The sequence below is a fragment of the Dermacentor silvarum genome, chromosome 5 (genome assembly GCF_013339745.2).
Source record: "Dermacentor silvarum isolate Dsil-2018 chromosome 5, BIME_Dsil_1.4, whole genome shotgun sequence".
NCBI lineage: Eukaryota > Metazoa > Arthropoda > Arachnida > Ixodida > Ixodidae > Dermacentor > Dermacentor silvarum.
In genome coordinates, this window is record NC_051158.1 from 82,304,114 (window position 1) to 82,326,117 (window position 22,004).

A 22,004-nucleotide genomic window follows, 5' to 3' on the forward strand; every position below is an offset into this window, starting at 1 on the left:
AGTGGGACATTCTTGTGTGGTTGCGTAGTGAGGCAGGAGGATTATTATAATGACATTCACCCAGAATCACACAAGCAAAAATCATCCTCTTGGGAGCATAACGACTTCTGGCGATGCTGCAAGCTCTTCGTATAGAAAATGTGTCCTCAAGTCATCCATTGGAGGTAATATGTCTGACGCTCCTGCAAGCGAACACAGGAGAACAATGGCATTGTCTTCGCAAATGCATCAACGAGAGATGTAAGGCAGCGTTTTACATCTTGTCATATAAATTAAACAAAAGAGACCATCTGTTTCACAAAACATCATTCACAACAGCACAACTCTTTGGTAGTAGACACGCAACGATAACTGCGGCCGAACGTGTGCACAGTCAAAATAGATGAACCACTCTGACTCCTAAGCAACTTTGAAGGCACTAATGGAATGTTATTGTCATGTTGACAAGCTTTGCAACTAAATCAATAAAAATTATTGCACCTCGCCTGTTGTTCCGACCATAAGGTTCGTTTGCAGTGAAACCCAAGCATTATTGGAATAATGAGTATTGAAGAAAGGAAGGAAAGAGGAAGACAGAAGGCAGAGAGGTTAACCAGAATAACGTGCGGTTGGCTACCCTGTACCGAGGGAATGGGGAAGTAGCTGACAGTATGACTTTTGTGACGCATACTTTGAATAAATGTACGCCAACACTGTTCGCTGCAGCCGACAACAAAGTAGCCCTTGAGGGACTATAAGACGAAAATTGTCACAGACGACGTGTTTCGATAAAACGACAAAATCGCCTCTCTTGCCCAAAATAGACTATTTCTTGAGCTTTTCAGCAAACCGCAAGATAGAACAGGCTCAATACGTCGTCTGCGTCTGAAACTGGTGCACACACCCCGCTTTTTATGTCGGATACGTGACGGGCAGTCTTCAGATTGCGTATATTGTGGCAGCCCCAACGCTTATGCAGAACATTAACTCATTCAATTCACAAAAATTGACAGTCACCGGTAGACCATTCGTTATCATTTTGACCTCCTAGATAAGTGTATGTTATCTTTAAAGAATTCGCACGGGACCCAGTCCTGTGCCTATAAACAAAGGGAAGCTGTGAAAACCTTGCTTAATTTTCTTGTGCATAGTGACTTCATTTGTTCCTTGTGTGTAGTGCTTTTTGCCAGACGTAACGTTCACACACGGTCACATCATGTTGACCATTTTTGTGTTATTGACATTTTGTATGCTATGGTGTAATGCTCTGTTAAAGCAATTTTTTTGCCTCACCCTCCCTCCCTCCCTCCCTCCCTCCCTCCCTCCCTCCCTCCCTCCCTCCCTCCCTCCCTCCCTCCCTCCCACTTTTCGGTCGTGGTTGTAGACTGCAGTCTTGCACGATTTGCCGTTAGCGGTCATATTGCGAACAGGCACCAGAGAGAGTGAAATCGAGGCGGCCCAGGGCGGCAGGTGATGCAGGTAAGCGCGGATGTAATGTCCAGCACCAGCACGCCATCATGATAATGCCGTGGTCGTCATTCTGCCGTGGCCATTTCATGCCATTGCAATCATTTCTTCGTTCTAATGTCGTCGTCATCGACCGGCCGTCTCCCCTCTGCGATCGTCACTGCGTTATTATATCGTCACCGCCTCACCATCGTTGGGTCGTCGTCACACTGCCTTCACACCGTCGTCACGATTCCGTGATATCATTTAATGGTTGTCATGGCATCGCCATCGTACAGTCATCATCATGTTGTCGTGCTCTGCCATCGTCTTTCCTTCATGAGACGCACATGATCATCACTGTCATTCAATGTGGGGTGCGCTAGATCGAGTGCTGCAAGTTGATGCCGAGCGAGATGGTTCACAGTGAAAAAATGGTTCCAACCAGTTCCTGTGCTGTATACTTAAGCATTGTCGCTAAACAAAAACAGGGTTCTTCGCAAACACCAGTGAAAGCTTTTCTTAAACCAATTCTAAAAGTGCGTGAGACGACTGCATTGACGACAGTCGAATGCAGGATGACGATGACTGTATGATGGTGGCTGTATTACGAATGAGCAGTGACGACGATGACGGCTGCACAAGGGCGGCATGATGACGATGATATGACAGTGCAGTGACGACGACAGAGCGAACACAGCGGAAGAATGACAACAATGCAACGAAGAAATGACCACAATGACACGAAGCCGATGAACTGACGACGGCATGTTGGTGTTGAAGATGACATCCGCGCTTACTTGCGTCGCCTTCCGTTTCGGGGCGCCTCGTTTTGCACATGTCTGGTACCGGCCAATCGTGCAAAATGGCAGGCCGGTACCAGACATGAAGCGAAAAGTGAGGCGAAAAGGCAAGGCAAGCTTCGCTTTAAAAAGTGGGTGCAATTTTGCCATACCTATCCTTGAGAACGCTAAGAACTTCAACTACCGGAATGCTTTGCTGCACCAGTGGCCTAGTGACGAAATACGCGTATCAAAGAAATAACAGAAACACCGATCTCCCTGCTCCACTCTTCGCCGATCCCTATATCACCTTTAGCTCCATACGAGTGCGGTTGTACCATCAAGGTCACCTGTTCAAACTTCATTGTCTGTTGAGCGTTTGAGACCGCACAAACTGAGCACCGATTATTTGTGTTCTTATTTGTGTTCTGATGAGCACCGATTATTTGTGTTCTTGCAGAGGTATATAGCAAAATACCAGTCGCAGTCTTGATGTGCTAGAACATTCGGTTAACAGCACTCGTCATGCTCAACACTGAATATCTTCTCGGTGCTTCTAGGTTGCCGTTCTGTGAATGAACTTCACCCGAGCATGGTAGTTCGCCGTGAACGGTTAGCTAATCTGTGATGAACATCGCATGCCCCACTCCACGACAGTCCAGGCACACCAACTACAATGGTTCTCGTTATATTCCTCACCTGCCACATGTCTTCGAGGCGTAACGCGTGATGACTGATGGAAATAACAAAATAAAAGGCAAGATCAAACGTGCACTGTGCCTTTCTGTTTTGATTTGCTGCGGGCGCGGGGGGGGGGGGGGGTGGAGGAGCTGTAGTGCTGAGTGTGGAGCATGGAGAATATTGTCACGTAGTAGGGACGCTGAAGGAAACAGTCGTAAAACTGTGTATGACGAAACTAATTCTTTATTGGGCGAACCTGTGCCCACAAAAGCAAGCTACACTCGCAGCACAACGGAAGCGGCGAACACAGCCGGCGATCGTCGAAATCTGATCAGCGGCGAAACGCGTCGGCTTTTATAGCTGAGTCATCGAAGGTTCCAGATTAATCCTTGATGCCCGCGTGTCTTCCAGAAAGTTCGAGACAATTCGCGTCGCTCATACGTGACCACAGACGAAGGATAGAAGCATCGATAACGTTCGAGAAGCTTCCGATGCAGGCGCGTCCTGCGCCGAGCGATAACGTTTAACACTTGTTAGCCGGTGGAAAGCGGCCACCGGTGAAAGATAAACATGTATACGTGTCAATACCCTCCCCTTAAAAAAGCATCGTCCCGATGCTACAAACACGAAAGCGAAAACAAAACCATGCGTAATAAACAAAAAAGCATTAACAAAGTAACAAAGTACCTAACGTCGTCAGCGGGCGTAGAAAGGCTTAAGACGCACCACATGGACGACTTCAGGTCGTGTCCGGCGCCGCTGTGATTGCGAAATGCCGTCTGGCACGACCTCATAGTCCAGTGCGCCAATTCGTCGGATTATCTTATATGGTCCGAAATAGCGACGCAACAGTTTCTCGCTAAGTCCTCGTCGGCGTATCGGAGTCTAGACCCAAACACGGTCACCGGGCTGGTACTCGACGTAGCGTCGTCGAAGATTGTAGTGTCGGCTGTCGGTCCTCTGCTGGTTCTTGATGCGCAGGCGGGCGAGCTGTCGACCTTCTTCGGCACGCTGCAAATAAGTGGCAACGTCGAGATTTTCTTCGTCAGCGACGTCCGGTAGCATGGCGTCAAGCGTCGTTGCCGGGTTCCTTCCGTAGACCAGGTTGAACGGCGCCATGTGCGTCGTTTCTTGCACGGCCGTGTTGTATGCGAAGGTCACGTACGGAAGGATGACATCCCACGTCTAGTGTTCGACGTCGACGTACATTGCCAGCATGTCGGCGATGGTCTTATTTAGGCGCTCGGTGAGGCCATTCGTCTGCGGGTGGTAGGCGGTGGTGCGGCCATGGCTTGTCTGGCTGTACCGCAGGATGGCTTGAGTTAGTTCTGCCGTAAAGGCCGTGCCTCTGTCGGTGATGAGGACTTCTGGGGCACCGTGACGCAGGAGGATCTTCTCAACGAAGAATCGGGCTACCTCGGTGGCACTGCCTTTGGGCACGGCTTTTGTTTCGGCGTAGCGGGTGAGGTAGTCCGTAGCGACGACGATCCATTTATTCTCGGACGTCGACGTCGGAAAAGGCCCCAGTAAGTCCATCCCGATCTGCTGGAACGGTCGGCGAGGTGGCTCGATTGGCTGTAGAAGTCCGGCTGGCTTTGTCGGCGGAGTTTTGCGGCGCTGACAGTCTCGGCATGTCCTTACGTAATGGGCGACGTCGGCAGAGAGGCGAGGCCAGTAGTATTTTTCTTGTATCCTCGCGAGAGTGCGTGAAAAACCGATATGTCCGAGCAGTTGGGTCGTCATGGAGAGCTTGCAGAACCTCTGGACGCAATGCTGAGGGCACCACGAGGAGGTAGTTGGCTCGGAGAGGCGAGAAGTTCTTCTTTAGGAGAATGTCGTTTTGCACGAAAAACGACGCCAATCCTCGCCTGAACACCTTCGGCACAATGACGGTCTTGCCTTCCAGGTAGTCTACAAGGCTCCTTAGTTCCGGGTCGGCTCGCTGTTGTTCGGCGAATTCGTCGGCACTGATGGGTCCCAAGAAAGTGTCGTCATCCTGGTCGTCTTGTGGCGGCGGTTCGACGGGGGTGCGAGACAAACAATCGGCGTCAGAGTGCTTTCGCCCGGACTTGTAAACGACGGTGATGTCGAATGCTTGAAGTCTCAGGCTCCAGCGTGCGAGGCGACCGGAAGGATCCTTCAAGTTAGCTAGCCAACACAAGGCGTGGTGGTCACTCACAACTTTAAAGGGCTTGCCATAGAGGTAGGGGCGAAACTTTGATGTAGCCCAGATGATGGCGAGGCACTCCTTTTCTGTTGTGGAATAATTTGCTTCCGCCTTCGATAGCGACCGGCTAGCGTAACTTACAACCATTTCTAGTCCGTCAGTCCTCTGCACAAGCACGGCGCCGAGTCCTACGCTGCTTGCGTCGGTGTGGACTTCGGTATCGGCGTTTTCGTCGAAATGCGCAAGTATTGGCGGCGATTGCAGGTGTCGCTTCAATTCTTGGAATGCTTCGACTTGCGGCGTCTCCCACTTGAACTCGACGTCGGCCTTCGTGAGATACGTCAGTGGCTCAGCGATCCGTGAAAAATTCTTGACGAAGCGCCTGTAATAGGCGCACAGTCCAAGAAATCTACGCACTGCCTTCTTGTCAGCGGGCGGAAGAAAGTTGGAGATGGCCGCAGTTTTCTGAAGGTCGGGGCGCACTCCAGACTTGTTGATGACGTGGCCCATAAACAAGAGCTCCTCATATGCGAAACGGCACTTTTCGGGCTTTAACGTGAGTCCGGAGGTTTTGATTGCTTGAAGAACTGTTTCAAGGCGCCGCAGGTGTTCTTCGAAGCTTGAGGCAAACACAACGACGTCGTCCAAATAGACGAGGCAAGTCTGCCACTTCAAGCCTGCCAGTACTGTATCCATGACGCGTTGGAAAGTCGCAGGTGCCGAGCAAAGACCAAACGGCATGACCTTGAACTCGAACAGTCCGTCTGGTGTCATAAAGGCAGTCTTCTCCCGGTCCCTCTCGTCAACTTCGATTTGCCAGTAGCCGGTTTTGAGGTCCATCGACGAAAAATACTTTGCGTTGTAGAGTCGATCCAAGGCGTCGTCAATCCGTGGGAGAGGGTATACGTCCTTCTTCGTGATTTTGTTGAGGCGACGATAATCAACGCAGAAACGTAGGCTTCCATCTTTCTTCTTCACTAACACCACGGGGGACGCCCACGGACTCTTGGACGGCTGGACGATGTCGTCGCGTAGCATTTCGTCGACTTGTTGCCTTATGGCCTCGCGTTCGCGCGCCGAAACTCGGTACGGGCTCTGACGGAGTGGGCAGACATATTCGTCGGTTATGATGCGGTGCTTGGCGACCGGGGTTTGTCGAACTTTTGACGACGACGAGAAGCAGTCCTTGTATTGCAGGAGCAGAGCTTTTAGCTGTTCTTTCTTATGCCAAGGAAGGTTCTGATTGACGTCGAAAGTTGGTTCAAGTACTACAGTCTTTGTTGCAGGTGCACTAGAATCCGTGAAGGCAAAAGCACTGCCGACTTGTACTATTTCGTCGATGTAGGCGACCGTTGTGCCTTTGTTAATGTGCTTGTATTCGTCGCTGAAGTTCGTGAGCATCACTCTTGCTTTCCCTTCACGTAGTTCAGCTATGCCTCTAGCGACGCAAATTTCACGATCGAGCAGTAAGTGATGATCGCCCTCGATGACGCCCTCCATGTCTGCGGACACTTCGGTACCGACGGAAATCATTACGCTTGAGCGAGGCGGAACGGTGACTTGTTCTTCAAGCACATTGAAGGCATGGTAACTGATGCTTGTATCCGGCGGTATCGCTTTGTGCGTTGAAAGCGTTATCGACTTGGACCTTAAGTCGATGACTGCACCATGTTGGTTTAGAAAGTCCATGTGCCTAGGATGACGTCCCTGGAGCAGTGCTGCAGGATTACGAAGCTCGCCGGGTAAGTGCGGTTGTTTACCGTGACTCGCGCTGTGGAGATTCCAGCCGGCGTTATTAGGTGGCATCCCGCTGTCCGTATATCGGGCCAGGCCGTCTTCACGTTCTTTAACTTGGCGGCGAACGCGCCACTGAAAACTGAATAGTCGGCGCCAGTGTCGACGAGAGCGGTGACGTTATGACCATCGATGAGCACGCCTAGATCGGTAGACCGGCGTCTGGCGTTGCGGTTAATTCGTGGCGTCGGATCACGGCTGCGTCGGCTTGCTCTGCTGCTGCTACGTCGCGTCGGAAGGTCTTCGTTCGGCGGCGATGTGTTGTCAAGGCTGTTGCTAGGCGGCGTGCTGATATCTCGTCGTGATGATTCGCGAATCGTCGTCGTCGTCGGCGGAGGATCTTCGGCATTGCGTCGTACAGCAACCGCACCTCCATCGGTTGCTGCCTTTAGTTTCCCGGGTAAGGGCTCGGAGATCGGCCCTGGGTGGGACCGGTGTACTGACGGCGATGCGGCGAGATGTAGCGGCCCGGTGACGGCGAGCGTGAGGGTCGTCGTGGTTGCCACTGGACTCCGGCAAGGTAGTCGGCGATGTCACGTGGTCGCTCGCCAAGCTGTGGACGTGGCACGTTGACGGCGAACCCTCGTAGGCCCATCTCCCGGTATGGGCATCGGCTGTAGACATGGCCAGCTTCCCCGCTGTGATAGCAGAGCGAGTGGTGGTCGGGGGCGCACCAAATGTCCGTCTTCCTTTGGTAGCTGCGCTTGGCGACGGGCGGGCGTGCTGGCGGCGGCGGCGGTGGACGACGGAACTGCGGCGTTACGGGGCCCTGGCGTGAGCGTGGAGGGGGGCCTTGACGACGGGCGACGGCGGCGTAGGTAATCGCTTCCGTCTTCGGTTGCGGCGATTCGGGAAGTCCTAGCGATTGCTGGATTTCCTCCCGCACGATATCGGCGATGGAAGCAACTTGAGGCTGCGACGGCGGTAGCAGCTTCTGCAGCTCTTCGCGTACTATCGCCCTGATGGTGTCTCGGAGGTCGTGGGAGAGTCCTTGGACTTCGGCGTACTGTGGCGTCGAACGGCGATTGTATTGCCGGTTGCGCATGTCCAGTGCTTTCTCGATCGTCGTAGCCTCCGAGAGAAAGTCTTGGACTGTCGTTGGTGGATTCCGCACAAGTCCGGCGAATAGCTCCTGCTTAACTCCCCGCATGAGCATGCGAACTTTCTAGTCTTCTGCCATAGCGGGGTCGGCGTGCCGGAATAATCGAGTCATTTCTTCAGTGTACATACCGATGCTCTCATTCGGGAGCTGTACACGGTTTTCCAGCAAGGCTGCAGCTCTTTCTTTACGGACGACGCTCGTGAAGGTGTCCAGGAATGCGGCTCGGAAGGGGTCCCAGGTTGTTAGTGCAGGCCCCCTATTCTCGAACCAGGTTCTGGCGCCGTCTTCAAGCGAGAAGTAAACATAGCGCAGCTTGTCGTCGCAGTCCCACTTGTTGAACGTAGCGACCCGGTCGTATGCCTCCAGCCAGCTTTCTGGGTCTTCACATGGCGAACCGCGGAAAGTCGGCGGCTCCCTGGATTGTTGCATCACGATTGCAGATGTTGGCGCAGGGGCTGTCATGGTAGCTGCTGCCGAGGTCGTGACTTTTGTCCTCTTGGTCTTCTCGGGAAGAAGTCCGTAATCCGGGGGTTGGTTTTGTAGCCTGAGGCTAGCTCGATGCTCCGGGACAACGTTGGTACTCTCTTCGGGGTTCGGGCTTGGATCACGGCTTTTCGGGGGCGTCCGCTGCATGGACACAGAAGCACCTCCACCAGATGTCACGTAGTAGGGACGCTGAAGGAAACAGTCGTAAAACTGTGTATGACGAAACTAATTCTTTATTGGGCGAACCTGTGCCCACAAAAGCAAGCTACACTCGCAGCACAACGAAAGCGGCGAACACAGCCGGCGGTCGTCGAAATCTGATCAGCGGCGAAACGCGTCGGCTTTTATAGCTGAGTCATCGAAGGTTCCAGATTAATCCTTGATGCCCGCGTGTCTTCCAGAAAGTTCGAGACAATTCGCGTCGCTCATACGTGACCACAGACGAAGGATAGAAGCATCGATAACGTTCGAGAAGCTTCCGATGCAGGCGCGTCCTGCGCCGAGCGATAACGTTTAACACTTGTTAGCCGGTGGAAAGCGGCCACCGGTGAAAGATAAACATGTATACGTGTCAATATTTGTATTTAGGAGCAAGTTGCGCGAGGTTTTGACAGTTTTACCATAGTCAATGAATAATTCAGGCGACATTATATTCAATTGTTAAGAGTAGCCTTCAAATACTTCTATACTGAGATAATGTGAAGAATCTGCTTAAATTCTTCGCTTCGCGCTTTATGTGTGAATCGAGATGTGCTTCGCCTACGTAATCGAAATACCCAGCCGTTCGTGAGCGTTGGATGGTAACACTACTGAGCTGGGTGAAATAAATTATTGCCAAACAACGGCCATATAGTTCTAGTCGAGGTTACAGCTATTCTCGCTTGGAATGCATCGTGTTCATGCTTGCACAGTTTCCGTAAAAAACAGAGTCCCCTACAAGGCGAGGACGAATGCGTGTCTCTCGATGCAGGGAACTTGGGGCGCTATAACGTAAAGCTATTCCAAACGTTTCTATTCAGCCCACCACGATTGGTCAAAACATTTCCGGGCCCCTCTCAACTTCGCCTGTCCGGCTACGCGAGGTCACGAAAACCGCTATAGCGCCCCATGGGATATAACGTGTACACACTGATTATGCATGATTAAACCTCACAAAAGAAAAATAATTATTTCTTATTCTACGCCTTTTCATCATTATCCCTCGGGTATTGGTCCAATGTTTTCGCGCTGCGCCCACTTCGCCTGTCTGTCACGCGACCCCACAAAACCGCGAAAACTCACCGCGTCAAAGTGACGTGTACGCGAAAGAAATGCATTACTAGGCCGAACAAAACCGAAAATTTTTCTGAATCGCCACAGACTGCCCCGTTCCGAAAGGAGTAGAGGATGGCTGCCCGCCGATCGCTCAGGCCCTCACTACTCGCACCTGCCGGTAAACATGTATTTATTTGCGCATGATAAACCTTTTTGCGTGGCAGTAAAACGTTATCGAGCCCTTTCGGCATGGATACGACATCGCTCTGCCAACTCTTCCTTGCTGAGGATCCGTTTTAGCGGCATTCTTAACCTTCCGTTGCACGCAGCCCCGATTTTCGACCAGCCACCACAAGCTAAGTAAGGCGAAGAGGACCAATCGGAGAAACCGGCACCACCCTCTTCATGCGGTTATCTATTTTCACTGTGCTGGATCGGCCCCATCGAAACCCTCTCCACTAGAGCATGCTCCTCGCCTCTTGTCAGCAAATTAGATAACAAACACCTCTCAGTGCGGGCAATGTTATTCGTTTTGAAAGCGAACAAAGGTGACCTCCTATAAACGAGGAGAGTGTTTGATTGGGTTGTTCAGACAACGCTGCGGGTCACCGCCTGATGCTTGCGTCGGTGGTTACGTAAATTTGACGTCAGGAGATTTGAATAAAACAAGTTTGGACTAGCTTTACGTTATAGCGCCCTTGGACCATTGCGCGTCCAAGACTTCATCGCGTCACATTTGCCAACAGGACAGGACAGCGTGAAACGACGTGAGGTAGTGACGGATGTGGCTATTGTTTACATGTGCCAGTAATAGTGAACATATTGAACGAATAATGGCGCACGTGGCATAACGTTTCTTTCACAGTCCAATAAAGGCCGACGAGAAGCACCAAGTGCATGTAAACATTGCCTGTAAAAATACCGTGATCTTTTTACACAACCGTAAAACACGGCAGTTATGTAATGCGTGTGAATTACCGAATCTTATATTAACTAGAATACAACAAATCCAGATAACCACGGACCGGGGTAACAGCAGCAGAAAGTGAATCGTCATTATTTTCGAACCAAATGGCGATCCTCCATTACATGCGCTGGTATGAGAAAAATACACCGTAGTATCCTTTTACGTGCCACATTACATATAATAATAGCCCAACTGTCGAGGTAATTTGGTGAGGCAATTTGGTGAGGTAATTTGGCGAGGTAATTTGGTGAGGCCGGAGAAAAATCGTAAAGTATGGCGTAACCACAACCTGCAGACGTGAGCGCCAAATTGTAATTTGAATATACGGGAAAACATAATTCTCTTACGCGAAAACTCAGACAAGCCCCTTTTCCAGCATTTCTATCCACTCATACAGCGGCGCACCGCGGTTCCCTCCTTGCAAAAATACCATCCAGATGGCGCTCGCCTCCTCGGCGGCCTAGAGTGACTGTATTGGCGCCCGCGGCAGCCTACAAGAGCGTTGCATGTAGGCTCCCTACGGCAGCGGCATGCGGAGGCGAAGTTGGAGAAACGGGAAGCTGCAGTTGCCGGGAAGCCTGATAAGCAGCCAGGGATCTTTGAATGCTCTCGCGTTGCACTATTAAAGGCGAAGTTGAAGCGTCCTCCATTTTTTATTGCTGAGAAATAAATAGGCAGGAAGCAGAGTGAAGCGGGAGCAATTACAAAATAATAATTACATGAAGATTTGCCTTGGGTCGAAAAGGGCAAACAAAAGAAAAAAAAACGCAAAACGTGGGGTTTCGAGCTAGATCGCGTAGTATTGTTACGTGGAAGCGCAGTAGGGAATCTATTTACAAGGCGTATTTATAAGGGGAAAGCAAGCACTGGCCGGCATGGAATGATGATGATGATGATGCCTCAATCAATGGCACAACCCACTGTGGCGAATAGGCCACGAACCGGGTGGTATTATGATTGAAATTTAAAATAAATTAGTTTACAAATAAATAAGTAATAAAAATTAAAGGAAAATAAATAAATAATTGAAGATGTGAAACGAACCGATAATAAAAGAATTAAGTAGTCTATACCAAGTCGGTCTGCCTTACCTAGATAGGAGTAATAATATGAATTTAATAATTAAATACGGTAAAGGATAGACGTAAATTTTGAATAATAATATTAACAATAAATAATTGTGATTTTGTGACATTACTTTTTGAATTTGCTAAATCTATAATTTATTGAAGAATAAACAAATGAATCATGGAAAGATGGCAAAATATTAATAAGGCAATCTTTTGTGTCACAAAGAAAATTATAAATTGCTCGGCAAACATTCCCGTGGCCATATCCTAACACCGTGGCTTCAAGTGAGAGTATAACTGGACTGCTTAAAGGCAGTCCTAGATTGCGAAGTGGGATTTTCAAACATCGTTGTCGATGATTAGAAAAGCGCCGACATGATAATAAAAAGTGATCGATGGATTCTGGTTCATTGCAGAGGTAGCATAATGGGGATGCCGCCAGACCTCATCTGTGCAAGTAAAAATTTAGTTGTGGAATACGGCAACGCAGACTTGTAAATGTTACTTCGAATTGGCCGGTTAGGACACCACTGTCGGTTCTAAGAGTAATTTAGATGTATAAAATCTGTAGATTTTGCTAACGCGAGGCTTTTCTTGTCTACGCTCAAAGAAAACTGTCTATATCTGGCTGCCATGATATGCGCAGTTGCCGGCAGCACAGATATTGCCGGACCTTTTAAAGAAGCTCGTGCTAAAGAATCAGCTATTTCATTAAGTTGGATGTCTCGGTGGCCTGGTACCAATACTAAATGAAATAACCTTAAGTGGGGTGGAGCTAATGTGTAAAACGTGTTCAAGGCTGCCGAATTTATAGACGCGTTAAGCGCGCGGCATACAGAAAGGGAATCTGTGACGATAACAACTTTTGTGACATTTAGCGGTAACTTTCGCAATGCAAGAACTATTGCCAGAAGTTCGGCCTGAAAATCTGATGTGTAATCTGGCAGGCGAAGTGAAAAAGACCAATCGAGGGATGGTGAGTAAATTCCCACGCCTGCCTTCTCTTCACACGAGGAATCATCAGTCGCTATTACATTTATTGGGAAATGGGCCAAATAGTCTTGCAAAAGGGCATTCAAATATGTTGGTGGCAGTAGTTTTGCGTTATTGGGGAAAATATCCGCAAATTCTCTTTTAAGGGACAATGTGGACCTATCAAACGGAATGATTTCCCTAATGCGAACATTTAAAGGTGCTAATTGTGCCTGCACAAATACAACCTGCGGGGTATTTAACCGGGGCCACGTGTACTCGAAAAATAAATTTGGTTCACTAATAAATATACTGTACGTCTAAGAGGAGATTCATAAGCCCTTAAGTAGGTTTGAACGGTAAGCATGCGGAATCTCGTGTGAAGAGAAGGTAACCGTGCTTCCTGGTATAACACGTTATTAGCAACGAATTTAGGCAGACCTCAACATAATCGAAGAGCTTCTCTTTCTAAAAGAAGAAGTGGTCTTATTTTATATTTAGCACCTCCGGAAAACAAAACACATCCAAATTCTATAATCGGTCGTACATACATACGGTAGATCATAATTAATGTGTCACTTCGCATACCAGAACGCTGGTTACTGATTCTACGTAATAAACCTACAGCTCGTGTCCCTTTCGTTGCAATATTTTCTATGTGAGAACGCCAGCTAAGTTTTTCACCATATGTGATACCCAGGCACTTAAGAGACTCTATATTTGTGCAATTGTGCTCTGATCATATACTAATGATAAATGTATCGGCCCGGAAAGCGGAAAGACAAGGACTGCACTTTTGTTTACGTTTAGTGAATGGTGAAGGGTGTGAAGCCACTTCTCTAGAATACATAGGTACGTTTGCAAGGACATGTAAAGGGAATTTATGTCTCTTGCTGTCGCTAAAAATTCGATGTCGTCTGCATAGACATAGAGATTTACTTCCCGGCGCAGTGGAATTGAACTCATCAAAAGGTTAAATAGTACAGGAGACAGAACAGCCCCCTGGGGCGCCCCGCTTGTCTGATCGAACTTTGTTGAAGAAAATCCGTTTTGAAAACAATAAAATTTTCTGACGTAATAGTTCAGCCGAAATCCGCTAGGTGGAGATAAGTAATTAAAGGAAAACTGAGACATCCACCCAAATGTAGCAATTTGCTACAATGAAAACCCAACCGGGTTCCTCGAAAGAAAGCCTCGCAGTTGAGGAAAAATTCGTCCTGGTCCGGGACTCGAACCCGGGACGACCGCCTTTCCGGGGCAGCCGCTCTACCATCTGAGCTAACCAGGCGGCTAGCAGATGGCAGGGCGAAGTCGAATTTCTCGACAACTCGAAGCAAAGGCAAGTGTATGACGTAATAGTTCAGCGGAAATCCGCTTAACTATCTTCAACTGCGAGGCTTTCTTTCGAGGAACCCGGTTGGGTTTCCATTGTAGCAAATTGCTACATTTGGGTGGATGTCTCAGTTTTCCTTTAATAAAATTTTCTGTTTCTTAGAAATGCAAAAATCCATGTTATATATTTCGGAAAATTGTAGGACTGTAGTCTGTCCAGTAGTAGTGGGTACTTGACACTGTCATAAGCTTTCGCCACGTCAACAGTCACTAAAGCACTCCATTCTTTTCTATTCCGAGCAAGTTGAATACGGCTTTCCAAATCTACATGCGCACGCCAAATGGAGAGACCAGGTCGGAAACCTATTTTTGCTTGGGCTCAGTAACGAATTTTTAGATATATGATCCAGCATGCGATCATACAGAACTCTTTCAATAAGTTTTACCATATTTGAGGTAAGAGAAATAGGTCGAATATTGTCAAGATTGTAGCCAGCTCCTTGTTTTTTAAGTAGCGGAATTATTTTGGCTGTCCTCCATTCTTAAGCAATCCAAGCATTTTTTAGAGAATAATTTACTGTGTTCAGAATTTCCTCAGGAGGCTTTGCAAACAAAATTTTTCGCATGGCATCGGAAATGCCATCAGGACCTGGGGCTGAGGCAGGCAAAGATCTAAGGATATTGGAAAGTTTCGACACTGTGACTTCCACAAAGTAATCCGCGATGGGAGGTCTTAATTGTCGATTCGGCAAACGTGATGTTAAGCGTTGAGCTAATCCCTTTCCTATGAATTCTAATGAAGCAGATATCTCGCGTGGTGAAAGAATTATCGATGTAGTATTCGCTGATGTCGGTATGAACTTTCCATACGGAAGTAATCTGAACAGTGCTTTTTTGTTGTTAGGCTTAGAGAGGAATTCATGATGTTTTTTATCATATTCGTCTTTGGCATTCGATACAGTTCTCTTGAATGTGGCAGCCGCAAACTTATAATCACTCCAGTTATTCGGAGACTGGATCTTGGCCATTTGAGAGCCAAGTCTCCTGCAAAAGAATAATGTCGGGAGAAAATTGTGAACAAAAATATATTAAATCTGTAGCTGCAGAAATAATGGGACGGCAGTTACACTATAATACCTTTAAAACACTTATGACGAATTATTACCTACTTTAGAAATCACCTACTCTAAAATACTGTCTTTTAAAAGATCCCCCTTCGAAAGACTGTCTTTACTGTGTTTAGTGGGTTTTGATTGAGGATAGAACATCCTGGTTGTTTTCCGACACTGATCCAGAGAAGCATCCTTTGTCGGTCTGCTGAGTTGAAGTCGATTGCCTTGTATTTCGACGTTTTCTGCAATGACTGGAGAGGGATCTATTAGCTGCCCAGCGTTTGATGTAAGGGGATGTGGAGGAGTCTGTAAGCTAGTGTTAGAATTCGCTACAGAACTGAAAAGCTGAATCATTTGAGATGGCATCACATGAGCTAGAGTCTCCGACAGGTATGATGTTAGTCGTTCCATAGCTTTTGACAGTGCTTTTTCGACAGCTATAGCAATAGTATCGGAAAGGGTTCAGTTTGCAACCATTTGTTGGCGGGCTGTCACTCCTGCATATCCCTGAGATCTTCCCTGGACCTCAGCAACAGCATCACGGCGTGAGCAACGTCTCCTTTCGATTACTTCTATAATTTGAAGTTCCTGTGTTCTCACAGGGCAATTGGAGTAGTTAGCGGGGTGATCACCACTAAAGAGACAACATTTCTCTTCTTCGGACGAGCAATCACTAAAATTTTGGTTGTCACCGCAATTACGGCAACGTTGCGCAGATCTGCAGCCCCTCACGTTGTGACCGAATCGCCAACAGTTGGCGCATTGTAGAATGCGTGGAGCCAGAGCTTCAACCTTGTATATTAGGGGCCAGACTTTGATTTCTGTCGGACACAATGTCCCAGCACATGTGATTATTACTGACTCAGTTGGAGTTTTCCTATTGTCAATCACTTGGCTACACCGGTACACGGAGATAACAGCAGCCACCAAAACATCTCTAAAATATCTTCCGGGGTTAAACTGACGTCTACACCTCGTACAATGATTCTAGAGCATGCAAGATGCGGTGGGACGAAACATCTCACCGGATGTGAAGCGAAATGTTGAGCAATTTAGCAGTTCCTTGGCACAGTTGTGGTCTGTCGAGCAACATAATATACCTCCCCTGCCGAACTGGCGGACCTCTGTGATTTGTCGGAAGTGGGTTGACGCCTTCTGCAATTCCACCTGAATCGTCTTGGGGTTCTTCATGTTGATTATACCCCCGTCGGTAGGCACCATGGCCACGGGAACGTTGCCGGTTCCACTGCGGAGAAAAAACTCAAGCGGTAGCTCCCCAGGAGCGGAAGCCCCGAGGCCAGGTGATGAGACAGACATCAAGCAAGGCTGACTAACTCAAAAAAACATAAGAAGTTTTCAAACGTAAATAGAAAGAGTAACGTAAAAGAGGAAGGTGAACAAAGAAAATACCACCCGATACTTGACCCAAGTCCCCAAAGCAGGAGATGCTATCACGGCGATCAAACGCAGGAACGCAAGAATCGAACGACCAGCACGGGCCACTAAGCCAGCAGACTTCAAACAAGGCACGTCGTCGTTCTGAGATCAGCCAGAAGCCACATATGGGTGCGTCCCACTACACCGAAGTGTCAACATCATCTCCTTATAACAGCACGTAGCAGTATTAGGCGAATATCCTTCGCATGAAAATGAATTTACAGGAAGACGGGGACACAACACAAGCATGTGTAGTGTTGTCATTGTTCTTCACTCTAAAATAAATATTGCACACAGGAAAAAAGTATAAACAAAAGAAGTATTGCGCATAAACGCCAATCCCCTACACTGGGTACGTGCCAGGTTATAAGGAGATCATCATCATCATAATCAAATGGGAGAAGGCAAAGAAGAAGAAAAGAACGAGGGAGCAGGCTACTACCAGGCAGAGCTTTTCAATCAAACCGTGGATTCGGTAAGCTTCAAGGAACTCTGGTATCCCCCAGTTTACATCGATTCGGTTGAAGAACAGGTATTATTCTATTATGTCTGAATGAAGCACAGGCAAGATGCAGGGAAGCTCAAATGAAGGGAACCAGCCCCACTCGCCCGAGAGTCCCCGTACACTCACGGTTCAGACTCCAGGCGCAGAGGCGACAGATCATGCGAGCCAAGCACGAGAGGAAAGCTTCGGGCAGCCAGGATCGCGAGTCGAGGACATAACGCCCACCACCCGGCACAAGGCTCCATGGTCCAAGGAACGACCACAGAAGCGGGTGTCTCAGACAAGTCTGGTCCTGACCAGAGGGATACTTAAGTCCAGTGTCGGCTATCAGGCAAAGGAGGACACCTCGCAGATATCGCAGACCACGCCTGCGGTGAACCACGGGTCTTCGCAAGCTCCGCCCGCATCGCTTGAAGCTGCCGTGCGCCCAGACGTCCCAGGTACGAATATCTGTGAATGAATATAGTCTTTGCCGAAAGTAGAGCTTTCCAGCTGCTGTGAATGTGACGTTCTGATGCTGAGGTCAAGGTTGTGAGGTGAATTTCACCAACGTTCTGTCCCCATGTGTGGAAATAAACTGATCATGATGATGGTTCCAAGTTGCTGCGGCCGCATTTCGATGCAGGTGAAATGCAAGAACGGTAGCCTACTTGGATTTAGGAGCGCATTAAAGAAAACCAGCAGGTGAAAATTAATCCGGAGCCCTACACTGCGCCGTATCTTGTAGCCACACAGTTGGTTTTGGACTTTCATCATCATCAACCTATTTTCGTCCACTGCGAGACGAAGGCGTCTCCCAGCGATCTACGATTATTGTGCATCATCTCATGCCTAGAAGTTTTCTAATTTCATCCCACCACCTTTAAACCTGGTGTACTAGTCAGATAGAGCCGACTGGACCAAGTGGTTTCCTTCCAGATCCGGATGAAATTCTTGTTCATGAGTGGGAATAGATGGAAAATGAGAGTATCAATAACTCTACACGTGCATGCAATGCGTGAATGTACACGGGTGTCGCAGTGGGTGCTAGCCGCTCATGCGGCCATGTTACGTTGTATGCTCGGACCGATGCCCCAGAAGTCATGCTAAAGAACAAAGCAGTGTGATTAACCTTGTATTGTACAGTGTCGCTGTATTTATAAATAAGTGGATTTGTGTTGCATTAAAATTAGCATCAACCGGAGCTCTGACATCAATGTCATATATCGTTCCCACGAGAGATAATACGTACGAGAAAACCAAATTCATGTCCTTGTGTAAGTTAAGTTTCATTTTGTAAGTTACTATACCATTGTTTTCTGCTGCAGCCGTCTAGCTTCTCACATTGACCCTCTGGAAAATGGTTGTGGATAAATGCATTCTCGGCAGTGTGATTACTTGATTGCCGATAAGACAACGCAAGTTAGAGGCCAATTGCAACAAAATTTCACACTTGCTAAATTGGTTATATAAGAATAGCATATATTCTAGACGTGATTCGGCAAAGCTACTGGGCTAGTAATTATTTATGATTTCGGTGTCAGCAGCTTTTAAATAGCAGCCTTAGGTGATGCTTGCACCTGGTGGGAAACCAACATGAGAGATGTCCTAGCACGTAGCCTCAGAGATTTTCAACGTGCCGGGGGCTTCGCGCAATCTCGAAGGTCATGCCCTGGAGTTGCGCTGGCTATGAACATCTTGGTTTATCCGACACCTCCGTCGTTTGGTAACGGCAGCATTCTTCATTTTCGGTAACAAAAACGCCTCTTTTTAGGGAACTTCCTTGACGCATCTACTGGTATTCGAAACGTAAAATTTTGTTCCTAGGCCGCTGTATACTTAAATTATCTACCTAGGCTTTTTAAAAAAGATCACCCAAAATTTTGTAGCAGTTTTCGGTAACAAAAACGCCTCTTTTTAGGGATCTTCCTTGACGCATCTACTGGCATTCGAAACGTAAAATTTTGTTCCAAGGCCGCTGTATACTTAAATTATCTACCTAGGCATTTTAAAAAAGATCACCCAAAATTTTGTTGCAGTTTTCGGTAACAAAAACGCCTCTTTTTAGGGAACTTCCTTGACGCATCTACTGGTATTCGAAACGTAAAATTTTGTTCCAAGGCCGCTGTATACTTAAATTATCTACCTAGGCTTTTTAAAAAAGATCACCCAAAATTTTGTTGCAGTTTGTCTTTAAAGGCTCAGGAAACGTGGCAGTGCAATTTCGCTTGTTGAGGTTTCTGGTTCTTAAGCACAGTTGCTCCGTGGTAGATTTTATTTCGCCTAGCGGAACTTGTAGCGAAACACAGCATTTTATAATGTTATGACTCAAAGGTACTACGCGTTATCCTAATTATCGCTAGCTTAAGGCAACCAAAGATGTACACGCCTTTTATTGATTTAAATTTCTTAAAAAGTTGTCTAGAAAACTCATCTGCTGTTTGAAATGAGCGGAAAATGTTTCAACGATGGCTTAGTTGGCTTTATTGTAGTTTTCTTATTTAGCTGAGTACGGCGTTCACCGTAATGTGTGCATGAAATATGTCCCTTTTGTTTCTTTTGCTTCGCAAACAGTTTGCAGATGCAAGAGCTCGACACTTTCCGCACTTTATTGCATTGCTTCAAATATTAAGGCTCGGTTTAAAACAAAATGTTCAATTTTAAGCACAGCACAATGCGCTGAGATTGTTGCATATGACGATTTAGAGACATTTTTTTTTTGTGGCGTCACAAGGCACCGTCGAGGCTATCAGAAACGCTATTGAGGAAGCGCCGAATTTAGACACCCTCGTGTTCTGTTCCGTGTCATAAAGTGCAAATGAAGAAGTGTTTTTGCATTACGTATTTATCGGAATGCGGTCATTAGTCGGAAAATAAACTAAGGATCTTGTGTTTTAACAGGATAGCGCCATAACCTCTGAGCCGCCACAACGGGTTATTCTGATTGTAATTGTACGAAATTCTACTTGCTGAAATTGTGGAGTCTTGGAGAGAACCAGTTGCAGTGAAGAGTAAGACAAGGGCAAACATTTAACATAGTGTCCCTTGAGAACCGCGCCGTTATGGGGCATTTATTATAGCGAATAAATTTATTCGTGTGATAAATGGTAACAGTTTCAGTGAAAATGCATCGCTGAATGATTACGCACGGGTTTGAACACTTCGCAGACTCCTCGAAGAATATCCCTGCATCTGTGGACGCTCAAGCGCCAGCAAAGCGACCATCTGCAGATGAGTTAACCAGCGAGAAGTCAAACATTGGCCCGCTAAAAGTTGACCTGCAGCCTCCTGACGAGTGGGCCACAGCCACTGAGGATACGTCCAAAGAGAAGGTACGACCGACTGATGCACAAATATGCCCCCAGGGCATCTACGTCAACGGTATAAGGTCTGACAGGATTGGGGACAAAGTCATTTCGAGGCACCAATAGACCTTCCAACAACATGCTTATGCCAGGAGTTTTTTAACAACGTGAACTGCATTGTGAATACTTGTTCGGCAGGCTTAGATCTGGGAAGCAGATGACGGAAAGCGCTGGGGTATGCTCATTGCTGAAATGAGAAAATTCTCTCCAGTCTTTCTTAAAAGCGCCGCACATTAGCGCGACCAGCCCGAACAGCGACAGCACCCAGGTTGTGGATCGCGCGTTTAAGCTCATACTGAACGCGATAGTACGTCTTGCATTTGTTCCCACGAAGCATTCATCATAGGTGTTTTCAGTGATGGTTCGTCCTCAAGCTTTCTCTCTCGCCAAGGATGCGTCGCATAATGCGACATTGCTTCAACACGAGCTCAACAGCACTTCTTAAGTATACGCCACTGTGTAAATTTCCTTTCGCTGCACAATGCTGGCAACCTTACAGCCTTTGTGATTTCGCTCATTACTGGAACAGGACAACGTGGTCGTAGGACAATAATTCAACAATAGTGAATAAACAACAGAAGGAACGAACGTGAGAACGAGACTTGAAGCCAGTGTTTCTACAACAAAACTTGCATGCGACAGCGTTCTCACGAAAGCAAGTCTCTTTGTTGAAACATTAACTTCTCTAGGGCTGAAACATCCCTTGTTCGCCCACTGTTGCTAAATACAGTTCGAGCTCAATGCTTCTTATTGTTGGAGGAAGCGAATACGGAAATTGCCTAGGTTGCGAGAACGGCTATGTTGATTAAGTAATTGCGCGTTATCCTTGAATGCGCAGGACCGGCAGGAGTTGCACGCCTCGCCAGCAGTGGCCAGCGAACCACTGCTGGAAGGAACGATGGTGACAGTGGTGCCAGTCAGCAAAGGCAAGCGGGTTTCTATCGACCCGAATCCCACCATCGACATCCTCACGCCGGAGGGCTCGTCGCCTACGTCATCGGTTGAGCGTGATATGATTAGAACGCAACCGATAATGCGCCACTCTGCCGACAGGGGTGCTTCCTCGGCGACCGCCAAGCAGCTCAGTAGGATTTTACTTCTTTCTTATCTAAGCTACTGTTTACTCCTTCAAAGGGGCTGTGATGTAGATTCTGTTTCGTCTTCTCTTTTTCTTCTCAGTCTTTACTGCCATTGTTGCATGGGAATGTATGGCTTTGTTTTGAGCATACTAAAATTGGCAATTTCTAATAATAATAAAATCAGCAATGTCTTTTGGTGCGTTAGGTGTCTTTTAACTAGATGTTTCTTTTGTATTTATCCATGATGATATGCGGAAAATATAATGGCTTTCAGTAACCAGCACCGACACGATGTTGACGTTGGCAGAACATGCACACGAGGTGAACACCATTAAAAAATTGCGGTACATCAATCCTTTGAATGCGATTTGCGACGTTAATGTGATTTGCAATCTTTCTTATGGCTCTTGTGGCAATCTTTCTCGGCTTTGGTGGTGGATAATTCATTGCAATGAAGTGTCCCGACCACATAATGCCTCGTCGTATGTACGTTGA

At 47.5% G+C, this 22,004-nt stretch overlaps 2 protein-coding genes across 4 annotated transcripts in view; one reads left to right on the plus strand and one right to left on the minus strand.

The window, feature by feature from the left end:
• LOC119453549 (2-Hydroxyacid oxidase 1-like) overlaps positions 1-2,982 on the plus strand; it is a 99,063-nt gene extending 96,081 nt beyond the window's left edge. For all 3 annotated transcript variants that reach the window (XM_049668237.1, XM_037715602.2, XM_049668238.1), the window contains one exon: positions 2,768-2,982. In XM_049668237.1, coding sequence (XP_049524194.1) covers positions 2,768-2,835 — 68 coding nt within the window. In that variant the 3' untranslated portion in view covers positions 2,836-2,982. The remainder of the gene's footprint in view (positions 1-2,767) is intronic.
• Positions 1-22,004, minus strand: part of LOC119452473 (sodium- and chloride-dependent glycine transporter 2) — a 143,076-nt gene that overhangs the window by 113,959 nt on the left and 7,113 nt on the right. The gene's annotated exons all lie outside the window — the stretch shown is intronic.